General features: G+C 43.4%; 1 protein-coding gene across 1 annotated transcript in view; it reads right to left on the bottom strand.

Moving 5' to 3' along the window:
* The window catches only part of ndst1a (N-deacetylase/N-sulfotransferase (heparan glucosaminyl) 1a), a 91,292-nt gene that overhangs the window by 6,201 nt on the left and 59,428 nt on the right, over positions 1-25,663 (bottom strand). Inside the window, 8 exon segments of the mRNA XM_029661770.2 lie at positions 332-514; positions 666-794; positions 1,666-1,851; positions 2,097-2,251; positions 2,572-2,659; positions 7,847-8,329; positions 9,183-9,467; positions 9,470-10,242. Coding sequence (XP_029517630.2) covers positions 332-514; positions 666-794; positions 1,666-1,851; positions 2,097-2,251; positions 2,572-2,659; positions 7,847-8,329; positions 9,183-9,467; positions 9,470-9,745 — 1,785 coding nt within the window. The 5' untranslated portion in view covers positions 9,746-10,242.

Here is a 25,663-nt window from a genome sequence, read left to right as displayed (position 1 = left end):
GGAACTATCAATGGAGATGCCCTTTGAACACAAACACAATTCTTGGCAACAGATTGTGGTGTACAGGACAAGGGTCCAACCAGGACTCCTGTTAAATAAATGAGACTAACCTGAATAAATTACTCAAGGGAGGATCCATGCAAAATACAACCTAACCTAAAATACAACCTATAATGATATTCTTACTTCCCTTGGATGTAGCTGATTTCTCCAAGACTGTTAACATGTTAGGTTGTATTTTGAGTGGAGCACCCCTTTAACATCCCAGTATTAGTTAATGCACACATCCAGTTCCAGCCACTCTCTCTCGCTCTCTCTCCCACAGACTGACCTGCCAGAGTGGGTCTTTCTCGTTAGGGAAGAGGTTATAGTATCTGTGGGCCAGCTGGACGGGAGGCAGGGTCTGTAGCCGCAGATTGGTCCACGTCTGCAGGAAGGCCACCAGGCTTTTGAAGGTGTAAAGGCCCAGCCGGTCGTTACCGTAGTTAGACAGGTGGGTCATGAAAATACTGATCTGGAGGAGGAGAGATGGATGAAGGAAAATGGAGAGAGAAAGACAGAAAGGTTCACTTCAATCCACTCTGATAGTCTGAGTAGTGATTGAATGTATAGAGAGAATGAAAGAGTGTGTGTGCATGCGTTTGTGTGTGTGCGCGTTAACTCACCGGGTTGAGTAGGACAGTGAGGAACAGCTCTCCTCCGTTGATGAGTTTGTCCAGCTCGTTGGGTCCGCCTGGGTACTCCTTATAGAATATGGTGTGTGTGAACAGACCACACGTCTGTCTGGGCAAGACCTGCACACACACACACACACACACACACACACACACACACACACACACACACCAGCCCCACTGGTCTAGTCAATGCAAAACATATTAGGCAATATCACCGCTTTTGTGTTCAATAATCTTCATATTATACTTCTCGTTTGGGGAAAGCAAACCTCATTCGCTCTGAGTCTATATGGAAATTCATTCAAATACACACGCAGCGAGAGAGAGTGTCTGGGGATCTGAATATCAATCATCTAATGTATTGTATGAGCAGAGCAGAGAAGACTGGACCACTCAGAGCTGCATCTCAAGGGCAGACAAAAATAGAGAGATACAGAGCGCAGGGGAGGAAAACTACTGGCAACACCACACACTGTAGACACTAGACTACCGGATTTATTTTAGAATGTATTTCGAAGAAGATGAAGTTATGTTTTGGTGATTTATGGTTACAGCAACCCGTGTTGCTGTTGTTGTGTTATTAAGCCGGTGTTACGGTCATCGCCGTGGATGGTGTTGCTATATTCCAGGAGGTAGTGTTTGGGGGCCAGCCAAGTGGTTGGCGTGGCTACGGTCCAGTATCACCACCTGCTGTAGAGGGATCCTCAAAACACACTTACTGACCCAACGGGAAGGCCTAATGAGACTTGTCCATTCCAAGGCCACTGTTGCCACGGTGATATAAATAAAATCCTACCGCTGTTATATCAACCACTCATGGGAGGACAGAGACAAGTGGGGGGGAAGAGATAGAAAGATGTCGATGGAGGTAGGAACAGAGAGAAGTGGAGGAGAGATGCAAACACAGAAGAGGGTCGAGGCAAGAAAGAGTAAAGAGAATAAGGGAGAGAGAGAGAGTGCAACTGTCGGTAAAGGTTCTGTGACTCACGCTGATACCGCTGTGTATGAATCCCCGTCTGAAGCGGGCAGGTTTGAGGTGGGGGTACTCCTCCGTGCTGGTCACCTTGATGCCCCACACCTTCTTCCAGGCATCGTACAGCTGCAGGTGAACTGGGTACACACCCGAGTGGTGGGGGGCTACCGCATAGCCCATGTTAGTGGGGATACCGTGCTCCTAGAGATAGAGAGAGGGAGGGGGAGATGGAGGGGGGTGGGTGTGAAGAAGAAAGGACAGAGCGAGAGAGAGAGTGAGAGAGAGAGGAATATAAGGTCGGTAGGGAGACAGAAGGAATAACAATTATATTCACAGTGGTACTAGCTGTGTTAAGCTAAAGTTTGAATTTCTCATTTGGAGCAACATAGTGAGGTGGGCTAATTGCTGGCATCCCACTGCTAGCCTCCAGACAGACATAGACTCACCATAGCGAACCTCTTGTTGAGAAGCATCTGTTCGGCTAGCACTGACTGGTTGTGGAAAAGGTGGGGCTGCATGTGGCTCCACATGTGGGGGAACCACCAGAACTCATTGACGTAGGAGAGGAGCAGGTCATCCCCCAGGTCCTCCTCATCTGACCCTGGACACGAAGGGAGGACGGGGGAGGGAGAAGAGGAGAATAGGAGGTGAGAAGAGGAATAGTGGAAGAAGGGGAGGACAGTGGAGCACAGAGAGAATATGAAACATGAAAAGGGCAAAGAAAGGAGTTTGTCAGGGAATGGACAAGGGTGAGATAGAAGGTGAGGAAGATAATCACAGAGAGAGGAGGACAAGAGGAAACTAGGATTTCTGGTGATAAACCAAGGAGTACTGGAGTATAAACTGTGATGCTATCAGTAATAAGCTTCAGTACACAGATCTTGTACTGCATGAGTGGGATGCTGTGTTCTCCGCTCTTACCTGCATGGAAGAACTTCCCTGAGAAGCCCAGGTTGAAGGTGAAGTTGGGAACATTGTTACGCAGCGCTCTCTGGGTCTCCAACAGGGCCTGACTCAGAGAGGAGAGGGAAGGTGAGCAGGGCAATACACACCCGCATGTAAGCACACGCACAGTCACACGCACACAGCTGAATTTGTCAATCTGCAACTCCCTCCCTGTACACACCCTCATCCGCCCCCGGGTGCATTTTTCCTGTACTCTTTTCTCTCCTCCTTTCCCTCTCTCCTCTGATTTGAGTGTTTGTTTCATTTGATCTCCGTACTATATATGAATCCACTCACATCTCCCTCTTTCTCCCTCTTTCTCCCTGTGTCTCTCCTTCCTTGTCAGGAGAGACAGTGTGATTTATTCTTCACACCCCACTGTTCGGATTCCAAGAGAGGAAGGAAGCCTTGATATACTTCTCTACCCTAGCTCATGTGAGGAAGCAGCCCAACTCTGATGGGACACACACAGAAAGATACAGATAACTGAAAAGGTTCTGCTATTCTGTATGTATTGAAATATTCATGACTATGGTTCTTAAGAGAGTGTGTGTGTGTGTGTGTGTGTGTCTCTATCGTCACGCTGTAGCCTGTCAACTCTATTTGTTTATTTGGATCCCCATTAGCTTTTGCAGAAGCAGCAGCTACTCTTCTTAAACACTGATAGACGAGGACAGTCACACAAATTTAAAATACAACGATATACAAACAATCATTCAAAAAAAATACATAATAATAATAAAAATAAAAATAAATTATGTGTGTAAAGGCGTTCGCATGCTTCCCAGCCGGAACAGTTCGGAAGAGTTGGTGTAAACAGTACCAGTCAAAAGTTTGGACACCTACTCATTCCAGGGTTTTTCTTTGTTTATACTATTTTCTACATTGTAGAACAATCACGAAGACCTCAAAACTATGAAATAACACATATGGAATCATTAGAAACCAAAAAAGTGTTAAACAAATCAAAATAGATTTGAGATTTTAGGATTCTTCAAAGCCGCCACCCTTTGCCTTGATGATGGCCTTGCACACTCTTGGCATTTTCTCAACCAGCTTCATGAGGTAGTCAGTCACCTGGAATGAGTGCAATTAACAGGTGTGCCTTGTTAATAGTCAATTTGTGGAATTACTTTCCTTCTTAATGCATTTGAGCCAATCAGTTGTGTTGTGACAAGGTAGGTCCAATTTGTAAGTCGCTCTGGATAAGAGCGTCTGCTAAATGACTTAAATGTAATGTAAATGTAGGGGTGGTATAGAGAAGATACCCCATACGTCCATATTATGGCAAGAGCAGCTCAAATTAGCAAAGAGAAGCGACAGTCCATCATTACTTTAAGACATGAAGGTGAGTCAAAATGGGAAATGTCAAGAACTTTGAATGTTTCTTCAACTGTAGTCGCTAAAATCATCAAGAGCTGTGATGAAACTGGCTCTCATGAGGACCGCCACAGGAAAGGAAGACCCAGGGTTACCTGCTGCAGAGGATAAGTTCATTAGAGTTACCAGCCTCAGAAATTGCAGCCCAAATACATGCTTCACAGAGTTGAAGTAACAGACACATCTCAACATCAACTGTTCAGAGGAGACTGCGTGAATCAGGCCTTCATGGTCGAATTTCTGCAAAGAAACAACTACTAAAGGACACCAATAGAAAGAAAGAAAGAAAGAAAGAAAGAAAGAAAGAAGAAAGAGATTTGCTTGGGCCAAGAAACATGAGACCGGTGGAAATCTGTCCTTTGGTCTGATGAGTCCAAATTTTAGATTTTTGGTTCCAACCGCCATGTCTTTGTGAGACGCAGAGTAGGTGAACGGATGATCCCCGCATGTGTGGCTCCCATCGTGAAGCATGGAGGAGGAGGTGTGATGGTGCTTTGCTGGTAACACTGTCAGTGATTTATTTACAATTCAAGGCACACTTAACCAGCATGGCTACCACAGCATTCTGCAGCGATACGCCATCCCATCTGGTTTGCGCTTAGTGGGACTATCATTTGTTTTTCAACAGGACAACGACCCAAAACACCTCCAAGCTGTGTAAAGGCTATTTGACCAAGAAGGAGAGTGATGAAGTGCTGCATCAGATGACCTGACCTCCACAATCACATTACCTCAATCCATTTGAGATGGTTTGGGATGAGTTGGACCGTAGAGTGAAGGAAAAGTAGCCAACAAGTGCTCAGCATATGTGGGAACTCCTTCAAAACTGCTGGAAAAGCATTCCAGATGAAGCTGGTTGAGAGAATGCCAAGAGTCTGAAAAGCTGTCATCAAGGCAAAGGTGGCTACTTTGAAGAATCTCAAATATAAATACATCTGATTTGTGTAACACTTTTTTGGTTACTACATGATTCCATATGTGTTATTTTATAGTTTTGATGTCTTCACTATTATTCTACAATGTAGAAAATTACAAAAAAACTTGAATGAGTAGGCTTTGTATAAAATCTTGCTGGTACTGTATATTATGACAACATTGTGTGATGTTTTTCATTCGTATTGGGCTTCGGTGACAATTTTCAGCTGTTCGGGCACACAACTTTTTGTGGAAGCAAGTCAAAGTTCAGAGCCAAAGTCTATGCCCCTTCGTCGGTGATTGGTCAACAGTACAGATTAATCAATAAAGTCTTTGTTGTCATTCAACGGGACACGACTCATTTTCGTGCAATTTTTTCCATTGAGAAATACACTATATATACAAAAGTATGTGGACACCCCTTCAAATTAGTGGATTCGGCTATTTCAGCCACACACGTTGCTAACAGGTTTATAAAATCGAGCACACAGCCATGCAATCTCCACAGACAAACATTGGCAGTAGAATGGCCTGAAGAGCTCAGTGACTTTCAACGTGACACCATCATAGGATGCCACCTTTCCAACAAGTCAGTTCATAAAATTTCTGCCCTGCTACAACGGCCCCAGTCAACTGTAAGTGCTGTTATTGTGAAGTGGAAAAGTCTAGGAGCAACAACAACTCAGCCGCGAAGTGGTAGGTCACACAATGGCTGAGCGTCCCACCTCAATCCTATGATCACCATGCGCAATGCCAAGTGTCGGCTGGAGTGGTGTAAAGCTCACCGCCATTGGACGCTGGAGCAGTGTAAACGCGTTCTCTGGAATGATGAATCTCACTTCACCATCTGGTAGTCCGACAGACGAATCTGGGTTTGGCGGATGCTAAGAGAATGCTTCCTGCCCGAATGCATGATTTTGGAATGAGATATTCAACGAGCAGGTGTCCACATACTTTTGGTGTACTTGTAGTGTGCTACACCAAACAGCTTAGTTAGATGTCAAATTGCGCGACGAAGATCTGCTCCGCAGAGTTATCTTAGATTAATATTCCTCATTCGGACTATTTTGAGGAAGTTTATACTAACTACAGAATTTCAAAATGGACAACCCGTACTATTGCTGCTTTTTTCTCCTTTTTCCAAGTGAAGGTCTTTTAAGGGAGTATGCGAGCACACTCATTCCGGTCGGCTCGCAAAGTGTGGCTGGGCGCCAGCCGAACTGAAGCATGCCGACGCCCTTAGTGTGTGTGCATGTGTGTTTGTGTCGCCTCACAGTCCCCGCCGTTCCATGAGATGTTGTTTAATCATTTTCTTAAGGTAAATTGAAAGTTTGCTCGAGTAATTGAAGATGGAAGGGAGTTCCATACGATCATGGCTCTGTATAATACTGTGCGTTGCCGTGAATTTGTTTTGGACATGGGGACTGTGAAGAGACCCCTGGTGGCATGTCTTGTGCAGTATGTATGGGTGTCGGAGCTGAATGTCATTTGATTATGCAGACAATCTGGAATTCTCATGCTGACCACACCGCTTGCGTCGCGTGCTCGAGTGTTGCAAAATAAATGTACACATACATGTTATTCAATCATTGCACCCGCACTGCTCAATCGAGTCTGCATAGCCAGGCACTAAAATAGAACTTGGTTCTATTTGTGATGCTTCAGGTGCTGCAAATCCCGCCTCTCCCATCTCCTTGTTTGTTTTTAGGAGCATATATCCACGTGCCATCTCCTCATTGGTTTTTAGGAGCCTATACCCACGTGGGTGATTGAAAGATGAATTGAGGTCCACACTCCAGTCCAGTTGGTGGTGGTAATGCACCTTAAAGTTGGTTGCCAACCGCCATATAAAGTCAAAAGAAGAATCCTGAAGGAGGAGAGATTACTAGAAACAAACTTGGTTGACCCTTTTTTCTGTGGATTAATTGTATAGGACCTTGTACAGTTCAGGTACAATAACAACCCAATGTTTATATCCTGGGACAAATTAGCTAGTAACAGCAAGCTAGCTAGCTAAATTGCTATAAATGTTTGCTTATCGACCTGTCCCCAAATTAATATAGTTGGTTCAGAGTTCGCTTTGATATTTCAACCTGCGTTTCTCGATCGCGTCTGGTGTGGGGGGGATAAAATCAACATGCGCGTGAATAGCGGACGGACATGCGCGAGTGGTCTGGTCAGCATGTAACGCTTCTCGTAAAAAACTACAAGAGAAACAGTTCATCTCTCACCAATCCTCAACCAGGAAAGACTAGCATGCATGTTGTTGATGTTAGCTCTGTATGTGCAGTTAAGGGCAAGGCGTGCTGCTCTGTTTTGAGCCAGCTGCAGCTTTGTTAGGTCTTTCTTCGCTGCACTTGACCATATTACTGGACAGTAATCAAGATGGGACAAGACCAGAGCCTGAACAACTAGCATAGTTGATTTGTGCCATTTGTGTGTTTTGATACTGACTGTAACTCCTTTATTTAGAATTCCAATGAGCTCACTGGCTTTGGGTGCCGACATGTGCAGTGTGGAATCATCAGCATACATAGTCATTCCAGCTCTGTGTAAGACCTGTGGCAAATCATTTGTAAAAACCGTGAAGAGTAACGGCTGAAGGCAACTGCCCTGAGGGACAATGCCCTGTATCTGATGTTAGAAAAGCTTCCATTGAAGAACACTATTTATCTATTGGATAAATAACATCAAAGGCTGCACTGATATCTAACAACACAATTCCATCGATCATGCTATCATCTGTTTATTTGAACCTAATTATATGTCATATGAGTCAACATACTGAGAAGTTTAATATAATACTAGGAATGGCACGATGCCTTTCATGTCCTGTACCAGCCCACCTGCCTAGCTAATAATGCTTCATTACAAACATGTTATGCAACACAATTACAAGGTCTCAGAGACCAAAACATTGGAAATGGACATTTTCTATTTTCCAAGTATGTATCACCTTGACATCCTTCACCTTCATCCGGGTCCCCTCCTTCCCCACAAATATGTCATCTATATCGACCAGTAGGTGTCGCTCCAGGGAGAGAGACAGCCTCTTCCCCGACAGGAAGCCCACCGCGTCCACAAACACCAGCTTGTGCAGCCAGAAGTTGAGGTTGTTCCCAAACAGAACCCTCTGGATGCCGTCGTGGAGACCCAGGTCCTGCACAACGGAGGGGAGCAGCGTGGCCGTCGTACCGAGCGAGGGGACACTCTCGGCGGACTGGGTCTTGGTCAGGAGCACGGGCTCGTAGGTGGAGTGGTTGGACTGGAAGACGGTCCAGTCGTCCCCGGGCAGGGGGCCGGGGAGGGGCTGGCCGGAGCGTGTGATGAAGAGGAGGGGGGACTTGGGATTGACCGTGCAGTCCTTCAGGCCCAGGTTGGAATGGAGGAAGAGGGGGAATCCTTTGAGCTGGGCACTCAGCAGGCTGTTCTCATTGGCCTACAGGAGGGAAATCAATGACAACATCAAGAAGGGACAGCGTTAAAACTTCAGGTCCATTCCAGTCAATTCTATTCAGAACGTTGCAGATAGAAATCTGTTGTATTGCACTGAATAGGCAAAACTTCCAATCATGTGGCATAGAATCTTTTTAGCTCTCACTCACCCTTCCTCATGTGGGAGTCTGAGAAAACGCAATGTTATTATATTGTCTAGTTAAATAAAGGTTCAATTAAAAACACACACAAAAACCCAATTACGTTAACACTCACCCACACACACTAAAGATGTGCTCACACAAAAAAATATTACAGCAACTTTCGCTCAATGCTTGCTGAGATATTTAACACACATTCCTGTTCAACATTGATGATGTAGCTGACTATCTCTTCAGATGAGATTTCATTGAGATGAACTCTCATTCTTTCCCCGATAGCATTCCATGTGACTACCCCATGAAGCTGGTTGAGAGAAAGCCAAGAGTGTGAAAAGCTATCATCAAGGCAAAGGGTGGCTACTTTGAAATATAAAATATATTTTGATTTGTTTAACACTTTTGGTTACTACACGATTCCATATGTGTTATTTCATAGTTTGATGGTTTGATAGTTTGATGTCTTCACTATTTTTCTACAATGTAGAAAATAGTAAAAATAAAGAAAAACCTTTGAATGAATAGGTGTGTCCAAACTTTTGACTGGTACTATAGATGTACTACTCCTCACCTCAGCTCTTTCACATTCTCCCCAGCACAGTGAGATCTATTTCCTTAGGGACGACAGAAAGATAAAGAGAGATGGACAGCTGGAGAGGTGGAGATAGAGTGAAAGACAGCCAGTAGAGTGTTTCTAACCTTAAAGAAGCCAATGATGCCCACTCCATACTCCACACAGTACTTGTCCAGCAGCTCTCGGTTCCAGGCATCCAGGTTTACATATTTCAGAATGTTCTCATAGATGACTAGCGTGAAGCGCCCACGCTCCTTATCTGTTAATGTGGGCATGTCCCCTTTACCTGGAGAGATCTCTGTCCGGTAGTGGAAACGTCCAGACTCCAGGATGGCGACTATCTCCTGGCCCAGCTGAGAGTACTGGCTCTCTACAAACACCAGCACCAAGGGGTTTGTCCTCACCCCTCCTCTGCCCCCTCGCCCCCAGCAAGCCCCCCCGACACCGCCCGCACCGGGAGCAGCCGAGACGGGCTCGCCCGCAGGTCATCGTAGATGGCCGACGCCCCCTCGCTGCCAGCCACGCCCCCTCCTGAGGGCTCGAGCTCCCGTTTGACGCCGTACAGGAAGTATGCGGAGACGAAGACGCTGACGGTGCAGAAGAGGAAGAGGAGGAGCAGGGAGGTCTGGAGGGGGAGGTGGTGGACGAGACGGACCAGCCGACGCAGGCGGGACACGCATCCCAGCATCGTCACGCACAACGCCAGACCGACTGACCGTCTAACCGTAACACCCAGAAAACAGTCCCTCGAGGGCTACTTGGTGGAGAGTAAAAGTAAATTAGTCCAAAGTCCGTCTTGTTATTTCAAGTGGTCTAGTCGGTAATCCACAGGCTTGAGAAGCAGCAGCTTCAGCAGCAGCTACTGGAGATAGAAATGAGACGGTCTCATGATGTTGGATTTCCCACATGTTGTGCTGCTGATTATGTCACCATGGCAGAGATGTGGGGGGTCTCCGACCGGGGGTGCACGCTGCACGTCTGGGAGGGAGGGGAGTCAAAGTAGAAGAGGGCGGCTAGAGGGCTGGCTGGTCACCTGTCCATCACTGGAGAACCAGCCAACCACATCCATGTAGGCCGTTGTTCAGGGTTCTTGATTGGTGGTGGATCTTTCCAGGGGAGGGCAAAGGTGAGGTCACAAAGGTCATCCCAAAAGCAGCATCCTCCTGGACGATATCTGGTGATGACCTGGAAAGAAACGCAAGAAAGAAATAGAACATCAAAAATCCACAGAGAGAATATTGCCTCTACGTAACTCACAGCCATATTTCTTTGGTTTACTTGTGTGGGAGGTGTAGGCTACAGTGCAGGTGCCAGCTCCTCTGAAAGGTCATTTTAAAAGTAGTTCTTGCCTTCACCTACACACATGCCATCAGAGCTCTACCCTTGGCCCTCACAGACACAGACACAGACAGAGAACAAAGCCTAGAGGCGAGCAGTTGAGGCAGTCTGTCCAGGCAGGGCTCTGTGACTGCATGTAAAATGAAGCCATGGCCACTAGCCTCCTATTCCCCATAAAACACACAGAACCATTATCATCTCTCATCAAGGAGAACTACTTGAGAAATGAGACAACTGTATTATTAAGTATTGCGTTTTTTTCCCCTTCTCTCTTCTGCTATCCAACCACACACACCCCACACGAGAGCAAGACAGACCGCTGCCCTCTCAATCTCAACCATTCATTAATGACCACCATTCTACCCATAAGGATTCATTAAGACCTTGGATCTAATCAAAAATGGATTACCTAACGCAATCAAAAATGTCTTCTTAAAGGGAGGGCATTATCAAAGGTTTATTACCGTACAGAGAGAGAGCAGAGTGCTCTGTGTGGGCCCACCAAAGCCCGACACTTTACAAAACAGTAGTTCTCTGACACGGACTGCATTTAATGAGTTATTGATTTCTGACTAGAGTAGCTTGATGAGGGAAAAACCTGATATCATTCCATGGTTCCATATAGAATTCCTCAAGGTATTCCATGAAGGAGAGTTCAATATCATTCCATATAGCATTCCTTGTGGAATACCATGGAGAGAGGCCAAAGATCTCACCATACAAAACAATCAACTGTGTGAGAACTGTACATTTTGGTATAGCGAAGTCCCGTCGGTCTTCCTGCGTCAGTCACAATCTGGAAAGACGCCCCAAATCGCCCTCCTGAGCCGTGCTGCTACGGCAGAAGAAAATATATCACACTTTCTATGAGCCGCTTCCAGAATTCCCTTCTGAGGACCAGAGTTTTTCAACGTAAAGAGAGGCTGTAAAAAGGACGTGGGTGTGCAGAGAAAGTATCTCTCTAGAGCAGACCGAAACACATAGCCCTGGTATGCTGAAGATTCCCATTCCTTCTGTGAGGAGCCAGGTCCGTGCCAGGGCCTATCTAAATAAGAGAGCAGAGGACGACTTGCGTCGAGAGAGAGAGAGAGAAACTTTATCACTAGTGGTAACGTTTTCTCAGGTGGGTGGTTACCCTGCTTTGAGAGAAGGTTCCAGATATTACTCGAGCACCGTGGTGGGTTGGAGTAGTCAAGTCCTCTTATTTTCTTTTGAAAAGGGACTTTTAAAAGTCATTTTGTCTTGATAATCACACTAATGACAGAATGTTATCTGAGGCCAAAGGTCTGAGGGGACAAAACGCTACCGTGAGACTGGCATTGGTGGTGACAGGGGTTGGCGGGCACCGGTTAACAGCAGGATAAGCAGAGGAGAGGAGGGAAGAAGGCCATCTATCTATGGTAGGTCTTGACCAACTCTCACCAGTTATGACTGGCCCCCAATGTTGACCTTCAGCCTAGGCCACAAAGGACTACAATTACACAAGATCAGAGAGAGGGGCGAGGGAGGGTGTGGGAGAGAGAGAAAGGGTGGGGGAGAGAGGGGGGAGTGAGCAAGAGAGAGATGGAGATAGGGAGCGCAAGGAGAGCTGGAGGCCTTGGGTATGAGCCTAGGCCTTGTAGCAAGGTCAGGGGGGAGAGAGGAGAGCAGAGAAGAGAGCATTAGACTGTAATGTAGCGGGAATAGATAGGTAGCTAGGTACACTAGAGATGCATTTATACTGAGTGGAAAACGCAGGCTAATGGATGTTCAGATCTAACCCTCTCTATCTCTTACTAAATCTCTCGGCCTTCAAAGGAGACTCTAAGCATCCCTCAACTCTTCCCCCGACAAATAATGAAATAAATGGAAAATAGTGGCAAAAGGAAAGAAGAGAGAAGACGCATGAATATTTTATGTCCTGAGTGACCTGATGGAACGTGGGGCCGACGTATCAGCAAGGTAGAGAGCGGTGGAGAGAGGCTCTCTCTCCATCCATCCCAGTCTGCTGCTGAACAGAACACAGTAAAGAAGGAATCAGTCCCTTCCTCATGCATAGAGAGCAGAGGTAGAGAGGTAGACAGACTGAGACTAATGTGAATTTAATAGCTAACCTTTCCAAGCTCTCTGACGGGAAGAGCTCACAGTGAATATGAGGGCTGTAATTGCCTGTGAGGATGAAAGAGTTACTAAACGAGGCAACAGACACAGACAGATGGGGAAAGGGAGAGGGAGAGAGAGAAAGGGAGAGGGAGAGAGAGAGAGAAAGGGAGAGAGAGAGAGAGAAAGGGAGAGGGAGAGAGAAAGGGAGAGGGAGAGAGAAAGGGAGAGGGAGAGAGAAAGGGAGAGGGAGAGAGAGAAGGGAGGAGAGGGAGGAGAGAGAGAAAGGGAGAGGGAGAGAGAAAGGGAGAGGGAGATAGAGAAAGGGAGAGGGAGAGAGAGAAAGGGAGAGAGAGAGAAAGGGAGAGGGAGAGAGAGAGAAAGGGAGAGGGAGAGAGAGAAAGGGAGAGGGAGAGAGAGGAGAGAGAGAAAGGGAGAGGGAGAGAGAGAAAAAGGAGAGAGGGAGGGAGAGAGAGAAAGGGAGAGGGGGAGAGAGAGGGAAAGGGAGAGGGAGAGAGAGAAAGAGAAAGGGAGAGAGGAGAGAGAGAGAGAGAGAGAGGGAGGGAGAAAGGGAGAGGGAGAGAGAGAAAGGAGAGGGAGAGAGAGAAAGGGAGAGGGAGAGAGAGAAAGGGAGAGGGAGAGAGAGAGAGGGAGAGAGAGAGAAAGCGGGAAGAGGGAAAGAAAGGCAATAAAAAGAGAGAGAAAATAGGGAGAAGGACAGAGCGAGAGAAATTAGCAACAAAATTGTCCGATGCAGCAATCAAATCAGGAATTTACCAAGTGTTCAAAACTGCAATTAACATATTTACCCCATTATTAGCGTGGGATTAATTGTAAGGGCAGAATAAAGTGGGTGCATGTATATAAACAATAGCAGATGACAGCAGTGCTGAGGAGTGTGTGTGTATACGTATTTTCCTACATTGTCAGGACCACAATGTCCTGACAAGTCACCAGAATGTCCTGACAATATAGGAAAACACTTTTGAAAAGTCAATACTTTTTCCCCATGTCCTAAAATGTATTAAAAAGGTTAGAGTTGAGATAAATACGATTTGGAATGGGAATACATTTTAGTTTATTGCAAATATATTCATCCCCCTTGGTGTTTTTCTTATTTTGTTGCATTACAACCTGTAATTTAAATGAATTTTTGGATTTCCTGTAATGGATATACACAAAATAGTCCAAATTGGTGAAGTGAAATTAAAAATGAACTTGTTTCCAAAAACAAAAAATATGGAAAAGTGCATATGTATTCACCCCTTTGCTATGAAGCCCCTAAATAAGATCTGGTGCAATTACCTTCAGACGTCACATAATTAGTTAAATAAAGTCTACCTGTGTGCAATCTAAGTGTCACATGATCTGTCACATGATCTCAGTATATATACACCTGTTCTGAAAGGGAAACCCTTTTCAGTTTTCCAGACATGTGAGACTGGGACGGAGGTTCACCTTCCAGCAGGACAATGACCCTAACCATACTGCTAAAGCAACCCTTGAGTGGTTTAAGGGGAAACATAACATTTACATATCTTAGAATGGCCTAGTCAAAGCCCAGACCTCAATCCAATTGAATATCTGTGGTATGACTTAAAGATTGCTGTACACGAGCGGAACCCATCCAACTTGAAGGAGCTGGAGGAGTTTTTCCCTGTGGCTAGATGTGCCAAGCTTATAGAGACATACCCCTAGAGACATGCAGCTGTAATTGCTGCAAAAGGTGGCTCTACAAAGTATTGACTTTGGGGGGGATGAACAGTTATGCAGGCGCAAGTTTTTTTTTTCTTCTTATTTCTTGTTTGTTTCACAATAGAAAATATTTTGCATCTTCAAATTGGTCGGCATGTTCTGTAATTCAAATGATACAAACCACGCAAAATTCTATTTTAATTCCAGGTTGTAAGTCAACAAAATAGGAAAAATGCCAACTTTCGCAAGCCACTGTATCTCCCCAAAAAGTCCTGAAAATTCACGAAAACAAAGCTGTGTATACATGCTTTCCTAAATTTCTGTGAGAGTGAGTAGTCATTAGCCTCTGGGTAGGTGGTCAGTTAGACCTAACAAAGGAGAGGGAGGCAGGGGCCTCCTCTGGATGTCAGCTCTAGCAAAGCAACTCCTTGGCTAAACAACACTAAGGTTGTCTCTCTCTCTCTCCCCTCTGAGGCCAGTGCAGTACAGTAGCAGTGTGAGGTGAACTAGCCAGAGGTGCCACTTTTTGACAAATAAAATTGTCCCTCTCCTCTCTGCCCCTCAGGACCTTAATGCCCCCGACCTCCCCCTCCTGACACCCCTCACCACCCGCGGTGCCGCTGACAGGAATAAATTATGACCCTCCCTGTTCCGTCTCCATGTGCCTTGGCAACCGCACACTCTCCATGGTAACACCAGAGTTATGGCAGTGTTCTCCTTCTGTGGAATCAGTATTCCCTCTGTTCTCAATAAATAATAATAATTCACTCCATATACAAACTTATACATATGAACAACAACTTACAGACGCACACAAACAATGACTGCATATCATCTGCCCAGAACTACATGCTCACGCCCCCTATCCCTAGTGCCTGAATTATTGTTTGCCACTTGGCCTTAAATTGTGTCAATTTGTTTTAAAAATGAAAAGCTGAAATGTCTTGAGTCAAGAAGTGTTCAACATCTTTGTTATGGCAAGCCTAAATAAGTTCAGGAGTAAAAATGTGCTAAACAAGTCACATAATAAGTTGCATGGACGCACTCTGTATGCAATAATAGTGTTTAACATGATTCAGAATGACTACCTCATCTCTGTACCCCTGTAAGGTCCTTCAGTTGAGCACTGAATTTCAAACACAGATTCCTAACTCAGTTGCCGGAGAGGAAGGAAACCATTATGGGATTTCACCACAAGGCCAATGATGACTTTAAAACAGTTACAGACAGAGTTTAATGGCTGGCATAGGAGAAAACTGAGGATGGAGCAAAAACATTGTAGTTACTTCACGATACTAACCGAAATTATAGAGTGAATATAAGGAAGCCTGTACAGCATAAAAATATTCCAAAACATACATCCTGCAAAAAATGTGGCAAAGAAATTAACTTTATGTCCTTTATGCAAAGCATTATGTTTGGGGCAAATCCAACACAACACATCACTGAGTACCACTCCTCATATTTTCAAGCAAGGTGGTGGCTGCATCATGTTATGGGTATGCTTGTCATCAGCAAGGACTTGGGAATTTTGGGGGGATAAAAAGGAAGGGAAAACCGTAGAGGAAAACCTGGCACAGTCTGTTTTCCAGCAGACACTGGGAGAAAAACCTTTCAGCTGAACAATAACCTAAAACAACTCCAAAGATATACTGGAGTATTTTACCAAGATGACATTGAATGTTCCTGAGTGGCCTAGTTACAATTTTGACTTAACTCGGCTTGAAAATCTATGGCAAGAAAATGTCTCTCTAGCAATGATCAATAACCAAATTGAAGAATTAAAAAAAGCAGAACAGCAGAGCAGCAGTACTGTATGTCCATCCAGCTGGACAGGTCAGTGCCAGGGTCGGAGCCAAGGGGTCGGGGTCAAGGTCAGAGCGGTGTAATCCCTAATGTGTAATCCAGTTAATCTGGACTAGGGTTGCAAAGGGAGGGTATATTACTGGAAACTTTCTAAGTTTACAAGTAAACTACCAGAATTTTGGTATCTTTCAAGAATTATATGTGGTCTATCACAAGACATGTAGTGGCCTTTTTGGGTACTTCAGAGTATCACGTCTCTGTAATTATTTGACCCTCTCTTCTGGCCTTATCACATGTAAAATATTTGAAATAATGAAATAAGAAGATTTTAAAATACAAACTTGAATGTCAAGGCAGTGAAACATCCTAAATATAAACCATTGGTGTTTAATAGTTGGGTTTTAGCATGAAATATCCGCCCCAAAATTACATACTTTTATTTATTTTACTATGTCAATGGCGATTTGAGCATGTAAATCTTATTGGGGCAAAATGTGTTTTGGGGGATGCATGCCATCAAAGCCATTACACAACACAACAATAAACATGAATTGCACTATAACGGTGACAAACGGTGCCCACAAACTGTTAGGGCTACATAAAGCTGTCCTAACAGCAGTCCCAACACCTTACCACTGCTACACCTGGCTATCAGCGGAGCCTTGTCTTGCTGCGAAAATGTTCATTCAGACTCATTTACTGCCTTTTAAAAACAACACAGCTGATATGGCTGACTTGCTTAAACAAATGTGGTTTCTATTGACAATTGAGATGTACAAACTATGGCATAAGGGGACAACAAGCGGATAAGAGGCAATCCGTAATTTCGATTATGACAGTCATGAGCGAGCTAGGACGGATGTAGTCAATATAACTATTTGTTCAGCCCTTTTGAAATGTACAGCAACAAAATTCAGAACATGGACCATTCTTACATTGTTCTCTCGTTGTCCAATCAAAGCTACTGTAGATATAACGTGATTTGATGTCATTTTATCTGTGGGCAACGCCTTGAGCTTTTTTGGATCAGCACTTCTAATGTAACTCTTTGGCAGCACCCAAAGGGGCTTGAATTTTCGAGCTCTACCCTTAGATTTGGCGGTGACATAGTGTCCCCGTGAGTGACAGAACACTGAGCAAATCACTGCGCAACTAGAGAACATTACCAACCCCTACGCTCAGTATTTTCCGCTGGCTGCCCCACCATCACAGAAAGCACTGAGCTAGGCTGAAGCACCTGCATTTTGGAGCTGCCTTACTCAAGAAAGCAAAAAAGAGACCAGATTTGTATGCGGCTTTATCAACTAAATGGTTATTTTTATATATATATATATATATATATATATATATGTTTTTACATTGTTTGCAAACTGATATGTGACACTCATTAATGCCAAAATAACATGTAAAACATGCAACCAAGTTTTGTTTTTGTATCTTTTACTTTCGGCTTCAAACAGCTGAAACAACAATATTTTTGGTTATGGAAAATATATTTCACAAAGGTTTGGATGGTACAATGATTTCCTACACTATATCTTATTTTGTCACAAACTGAAATTAGGCAAACTATTAGTTGTAGTAACCAGGAAATGGCGGTGCAATTTCTGCATAGTGCAACTTTAAGTTATTCAAGTATAAGTTATTCAAGTAATAAATGACCAAAGTTACGATCGATGGCCGTACATTTTCTGTTAATTACCTAAATTACTGAAGATTCTAGTAACTTTGGTAAATTATCGGCAGTGTTGCAACCCAAATCTGGACATTGATGACATTAGGACAGCAGCACATGTGTTAATGACTGGCAGTGGTTCACTATTGGCTCCTTCCACGAAGACTACCAGCCTACTTGTAGCGAGTGAAGGGGGAACAGCCGGACCAGGACTTGAACCAGGGACTCTGCAGTTATGGGTAGAGCACACTACAACCTGCACCATTAAAGTCCATGCAAAGCTTTTCACAAAGGCTGTATGTAGTATGCACATATAGGAAGGCTACACTTTGTATGATAATAATGGCTTTTGAAAGTGTGCAGCTTTGGATTTGCCCATCATAAAGAAAGTAGTGGTACTTTTTACAGCTGAACTAAATCTCAGCATTTGCATTCATCCTGTCCTTTCTATCCTGTTGGAGATTAAGGACTTCAAAAGAAATGGAAAATTCCCTTTTGCTGTGCTGCATTTAAAGCTACAAACAACATGCACACATGGAAATGCAAGCCGGAAACAATAGTTTTTTGACAGGTTGTATTTCAAAGGCAGCGACCGTTCCCTCCGTCGGAACTAAGCCACTCTTGGCATCCATCAATAAAGAATCGAATCAGATCTGAAATTCAAAATCCATTTCATGCATCCATTGTGGCTGTTGCGATTAAAAGTTTAGGGATGTGAATAAACGCGGTGAAAGTTTCTCTCTCTCTGGCTCTTTGCCCATCTGAATGCACAAAGTGGGCGGCATCCCTTTTGGCCACAGTGCAAACATTTACCCTGACTTCCCTTCAAATCAATTAATTTCATGCCTGTTAATTTTGTGGACTGACAACGTAAACATACATGGCCATGTAGATCTGTCATGATACAACACGCGATGCGTGAGATCAGCAGCATTTGTTCCGGTGCGTCGGGTTTTCCATCACTGGTTATTTGGAAAAACCATGATTCCGCAGGTGCATCTTTAGAATCTCGGAAGGGGACATTTGGCCCATAGACTTGCCCGTAACTTGCGAACAGAAAAGGGTGAAGCTCTTCGTTCAGGTTCCGATCCTTGTTTTATCTATCCTCTTAACACGTATGGATCCATAATTTAATCGAGCATCTGACCAATTACGCTAGACTTTACTTCTGAATTAACCGAGATTAGTGAAGGACGGAGGTGACGAAGCTGGAATCGAAACAAAATCTAGTTTGGTACCGTGGTTCTAATTCTCGAGGAAAGTGAATTTGACTGTTTCTCTTCTTTCTACACCTCATAAGAATTGAACAGCTGCTGAATTATGAAAAACGTTCAGGACCTCAATTTATGTACCCAAGACTGAGTTGATTTCACCAAGGATTATATTTATAGAGAAATTCCTCAAATGGTTCGTGGGCCTTCAATTACGACTCTGGCCAAATGAAGATTGAAATGATTGCTTTTAGTGAACAGCCAATAATTGATAGAGCCAATATTTTTGGCCGACATTAGCCTTTCCTAGTCTATCGGCCCTTAAGTACCAGTGCAGCCGATGTCCCCTATGTAGCGCGAGAGCACTTCTGTTAAAACCTTTGCAAGCCGGCGAGGAACTTCTGGCTGGACTTCATCTTGTTAGCTACCCACTTATTGTGCATATAGTTTCAAGTACACTTGAATAAAGACACACAGCACGTACACATACTGAAAGAAGGGATGTTCATCTTTCCCTTACAAGACTATTCAACACGTATCTAGATACATGGGCTCCGATATAATACACATTTCTTGTTAAACAAATTATAGTTTTGGCAAGTCGGTTAGGACATCTACTTTGTGCATGACGTAATTTTTCCAACAATTCTTTACAGACGGATTATTTCACTTATAATTCACTGTATCACAATTCCAGTGGGTCAAAGTTTACATACCCTAAATTGATTGTGCCTTTAAACAGCTTGGAAAATTCCAGAAAATGATGTCATTGTCAAGCCCTGGCCATAGTATTCTCTATTTTTTGTTAGGCCAGGGTGTGACTAGGGTGGGCATTCTATGTTCATTTTCTATGTTTTGTTTTTCTTTGTTGTTTGGCCGGGTGTGGTTCTCAATCAGAGGCAGCTGCCTATCGTTGTCTCTGAGAACCATACATAGGTAGCCTTTTCCCACCTGAGTTTTGTGGGTAGTTGTTTTCTGTTTAGTGTGTTTTGCACCTGACGGAGCTGTTTCAGTTGTTCTTTTGTTGCTTGTTTGATAGTGTTCAGCTTTACCATTAAAATGATGAACACTTACTACGCTTCACCTTGGTCCTCACCTTTTTCCACTAACAGCCGTTACAGTCATGGCTTTAGAAGCTTCTGATTGGCTAATTGACATCATTTGAGTCAATTGGAGGTGTACCTGTGGATGTTTTTCAAGGCCTACCTTCAAGCTCAGTGCCTCTTTGCTTGACATCATGGGAAAATCAAAAGAAATCAGCCAAGACCTCAGGAAAATAATTGTAATCTCCACAAGTCTAGGTCATCCTTGGGAGCAATTTCCAAGGGCCTGAAGGTACCACCACGTTCATCTATACAAACAATGGTACGCAAGTATAAACACCATGGGACCACGCAGCATCATACTGCTCAGGAAGGAGACGTGTTCTGTCTCCTAGAGATGAACGTACTTTGATGCGAAAAGTGCATATCAATCCCAGAACAACAGCAAAGGAACCTTGTGAAGATGCTGGAAGAAACAGGTTCAAAAGTATCTATGTCCACAGTAAAACAAGTCCTATATCGACATAACCTGAAAGGCCACTCAGCAAGGAAGAAGCCACTGCTCCAAAACCGCCATTATAAAGCCAGACTATGGTTTGCAACTGCACATGGGGACAAAGATTGTACTTTTTGGAGAACAAAAATAGAACTGTTTGGCCATAATGACCATCGTTATGTTTGGAGGAAAAAGGGGAGGCTTGCAAGCCAAAGAACACCATCCCAACTGTGAAGCAAGGGGGTGACAGCATCATGTTGTGGGGGTGCTTTGCTGCAGGAGGGACTAGCGCTCTTCACAAAATAGATGGCATCACGAGGAAAGAAAAGTATGTGGATATATTGAAGCAACATCTCAAGACATCCGTCAGGAAGTTAAAGCTTGGTCGCAAATGGGTCTTCCAAATGGACAATGACCCAAAGCATACTTCCAAAGTTGTGGCAAAATCGCTTAAGGACATCAAAGTCAAAGTATTGGAGTGGCCATCACAAAGCCCTGACCTCAATCCTATAGAAAATCTGTGGGCAGAACTGAAAAAGCGCATGTGAGCAAGGAGGCCTACAAACCTGATTCAGTTACACCAGCTCTGTCAGGAGGAATTGGCCAAAATTCACCCAACTTATTGTGGGAAGCCTGTGGAAGGCTACCTGAAAAGTTTGACCCAAGTGAAACAATTTAAAGGCAATGCTACCAAATACTAATTGAGAGTATGTCAACTTCTGACCCACTGGGAATGCGATGAAAGAAATAAAAGCTAAAATAAATCATTCTCTCTACTATTATTCAGACATTTCACAATCTTAAAATAAAGTGGTGATCCTAACTGACCTAAAACAGGGAATTTTTACTAGGATTAAATGTCAGGAATTGTGAAAAACTGAGTTTAAATGCATTTGGCTAAGGTGTATGTAAACTTCCGACTTCAACTGTATGTATGTGTGTAAATTATGTATGGCTATGGTGTATGTACTATGTAGGCACCTGAGCTGAGCCATAAGGGATACTCAGCATCTACCACCCAACTACCACTATCAGATTAGGGGGGTCAATGTAGCTTGTATGTTTGTTTGTTCTGAAATCACCAACTAATTAAATATTCATTTCTGCAGATTAAGTGTTTGAGTTAGTAATGTATCTTTATTTACAGCCTTACAAATAAGCCATGACATAGCCAATGAAAATACAGTGCCAGTCAAAAGTTTGGACACATCTAGTCATTCAAGGGTTTTTCTTTATTTTGACTATTTTCCACATTGTAAAATAATAGTAGGCATCAAAACTTTGAAATAACACATGGAATCATGTAGTAACCAAAAAAAGAAAAACAAATCAAAACATATTTTAGATTATTCAAAGTAACCACCCTTTGCCTTGATGAAAGCTTTGCACACTCTTGGCATTCTCTCAACCAGCTTCACCTGGAATGCTTTTCCCAAAATCTTGAAGGAGTTCCCACATATGCTGAGCACTTGTTGGCTGCTTTTCCTTCACTCTGCAGTCCAACATATCCCAAACCATCTCAATTGGGTTGAGGTTAGGTGATTGTGGCGGACAAGTCATTTGATGCAGCATTTCATCACTCTCCTTTTTGGTCAAATAGCCCTTATACAGCCTGGAGGTGTGTTGGGTCATTGTCCTGTTGAAAAACAAATGATAGTCCCACTAAGCGCAAACCAGATGGGATGGTGTATCGCTGCAGAATACTGTGGTAGCCATGCTGGTCAAGTGTGCCTTGAATTATAAATAACTTACCGACAATGAGAACCACACATACGGAGATCATCCACTCACCTACTCTGAGTCTCACAAAGACACGACGATTGGAACCAAAAATCTCAAATTTGGACTCATCAGACCTAAAGACAGATTTACACCAGTCTAATGTCCATTGCTTGTGTTTCTTGGCCCTCTTCTTATTGGTGTCCTTTTGTAGTGGTTTTGACCATGAAGGCCTGATTCACGCAGTCTCTGAACAGTTGATGTTGAGATGTGTCTGTTACTTGAACTCTGTGACGCATTTATTTGGGCTGCAATTTCTGAGGCTGATAGCCGTAATGAACTTATCCTCTGCAGAAGAGGTAACTCTGGGTCTTCCTTTCCCGTGGTGGTCCTCATGAGAGCCAGTTACATCATAGCGCTTGATGGGTTTTGCGACTGCACTTGAAGAAACTTTCAAAGTTCTTGACATTTTTCGGATTGACTGATCTTCATGTCTTAAAGTAATGATGGACTGTCATTTCTCTTTGCTTATTTGAGCGGTTGTTGCCAAAATATGGACTTCTACATACTTTTAATATGGACTTTTACCAAATAGAGGTATCTTCTGTGTACCACCCTTACCTTGTCACAACACAACTGATTGGTTCAAACTCATTAAGAAGGAAAGAAATTCCACAAATTAACAAGGCACAACTGTTAATTGAAATGCATTCCAGGTGACTACATCATGGGGCGGCAGGTAGCCTATTGGTTAGAGCACTGGGCCAGTAATCAAAAGGTTGCTGGATCGAATCCCTGAGCTGACAAGGTAAAAATCTGCTCCGGAACTGCCCCTGAACAATGCAGTTTACCCACTGTTCCCCGGTAGGCCGTCATTGTAAATAAGAATTTGTTCTTAACTGACATGCCGAGTTAAATAAAAATTAAATAAATAAAAATTAATGAGGCTGGTTGAAATAATTTATATTTGAAGAATCTCAAATATAAAACATATGTTTGTTTAACACTTTTTGGGCTATTACATGATTCCATGTGTGTTATTTCATAGTTTTGATGTCTTCACTATTATTCTACTATGTGGAAAATAGTAAAAATAAAGAAAAACCTTTGAATTTTGTCCAAACTTTTGACTGGTACTGTGTAGCACAAATCGAATCGTTTTGACAGTTTGAAACTTTGCTTAAGGTTCCACGCAGATGTGCAAGATCGGGAACAGGCGTGAATCTGGGCACAGTGTACAGTCAGTGACGAACTGTCATGCAGTTCGTCACTGAAGGAGAGGATCGATCTGTTGTCACAAAAGATGATAAGTATTTTCAGAAGGTATAGCCTGGTGGTTAGAGCGTTGGACTAGTAAGTTCAAATCCCCGAGCTGACAAGGTACTAATCTGTCGTTCTGCCCCTGAACAGGCAGTTAACCCACTGTTCCTAGGCAGTCATTGAAAATTAAGAATTAGTTCTTAACTGACTTGCCTAGTTAAATAAAGGTAAAAAAAAAAGTAATAAGAGCAAAACATGAGTGAACTGGCGATCTGTCATGCTTGAATCATTTTCTGACGGATGCATGCTACATTTTGATCGGTTTGGGGTCCGTGGACCGATGTACTTTTATCTTAAAAACATTACAATCGGGGACCGACGCCATTCGGGAAATTGTTACATCCCTAATTGAAAGTATTCATTAATTTACTGATCGACAAAACAAAAGTGCATAACAGGCTACAGCACTTTACAAAACAAGATACCGGTAGCTAGCTAACTAGTTAACTAGCCAGGTATCTTGGAAAATAGCTTTCATTCAGTCACCGAAAGCTAATGTTGCTAGATAGCATACAGCTAACATCGGTTCACTACCTTAAAACTTTATTTGCTATAATATGCGAACCATAAGAAAAAGTAAGTTGATTGTCTCCAAAAACATTCACTAGGTAAAATAACTGGTCTTATTTAATTATTGACAAACTGTTTCATGTGAGAGAGGACAAGTGTCTTAAGAGTGACCAATCCAATAATATCTATCTGTAGACTGCAGTAACTACACCCAGTGCCCATAACACATCGCGCCCACTGCCATTTAGGGTACTTGTAACAGTACGACGGCGATTAGCTTACGTCACTACAAGCATTGTGTCACTACACGCACATTAGCTAGCTAGCACACACTAGCTAGTAAGATTTTTTTTTTTTTACCAAAGTCACATGTATTATTTGATGTTAAAATGTATTCATTAATGAACACATTGCTGTCTCTGGGAAATTTTGTCAACAACATTTTAAAATTAAATGACATTCAATATCGCCATCAAATATTGGCTTTGCCCTCCAAAAATTGCCATCGACCCTAAAACAAGTTCTATATCGGCCGTTCCCTAATTGTGTTGTTATTCAGCGACACGTAATCGGACAGAGTGCATGGGCTGATCTGGACGTTAACTCCTGGAGCCCTGACCCCACGACATTCTTAAGAGCAATTCTGAGAAGAAGACAGTAAAAAGGGACGTTTTGGGACAGAAACGAGACCGGTTGTGGCTATTTCTGTAGCCTACCTGCATATTCAGTGGTGGACAGAGCTAGTTTCTAGCCATGATAATGTAACCACATTAGCTCATCTGATGTGATTGTATCTGATGTTATCTAGCCCAGAGATCCCCAGCTTGAAGCTAACTGCAGCAGGCACAGTATAATAGCATGATTATACATTCAGAATGTCGAGAGCCGATTAGGGCTGAGATGAATAAAAACATGGGGAGAGAAGATGAAATATGTATGGGTCTTCTCCACTCAGATGGCCTCTAAAAGCAGCTTCTCCAAACGGAGAATCTGGGATCTCTGATACAGCCGCGCCTCACTGGAGATACGGAGGATCTGAGGGGATTGGAAAACGTGTGAAATGGATTACCACACTCTGGGGAAAGCAGCCGGGATGGTATTTGAAATAGCGACGCCATGGGAATACTATGGTAGAGGCAGGGAGACACAGACACACACGGTACCAATCAGTGGCGGTCAGTGCAGTTTATGATGAGGGAGGATTTTTTGTTTTTTGATTTTTTTTTCATGAGCATGGCCTTATTTATTTTACAGCATGTTGGATGACTGTCATTCATATTCCATTAATCCAGTTCAATGTAACATCGATAGGTTTAGGCTACTACATGATACAAAAATGTTCCCTACAACCTAGCCTATGAATGAAAGTTTACAACGTAGTTGCACACAGGTCGAGAGAAAAATTTGAGATGAAACACAGTGACACATGGACCGACAGTGACACATTCAATAACACCTTGCACACTCTTGCCTGCATCTATCTGTAATGGTGTAATCATTAGTCTAACAATTGCAAATGAATGTTTCTATTGGACAAATTCAGGTATTTTCATCCCTGTTTCGTTTGCTTCCTTTTAAGACTTTTTTTTCTCCACAGAATCAGTGGATTGAATGCACCCTTGATCATAGCAGCCACGTTGTATTCATTCTAGCCTCTGTGCACTCTCCTCCTCTCACCTTTTCACTTCGTTTGTGGACTTCAATGAACAACACA

The sequence above is a fragment of the Oncorhynchus nerka genome, linkage group LG6 (genome assembly GCF_034236695.1).
Source record: "Oncorhynchus nerka isolate Pitt River linkage group LG6, Oner_Uvic_2.0, whole genome shotgun sequence".
Taxonomy (NCBI): Eukaryota; Metazoa; Chordata; class Actinopteri; order Salmoniformes; family Salmonidae; genus Oncorhynchus; species Oncorhynchus nerka.
This window is presented reverse-complemented; position numbering and strand designations above follow the sequence as displayed.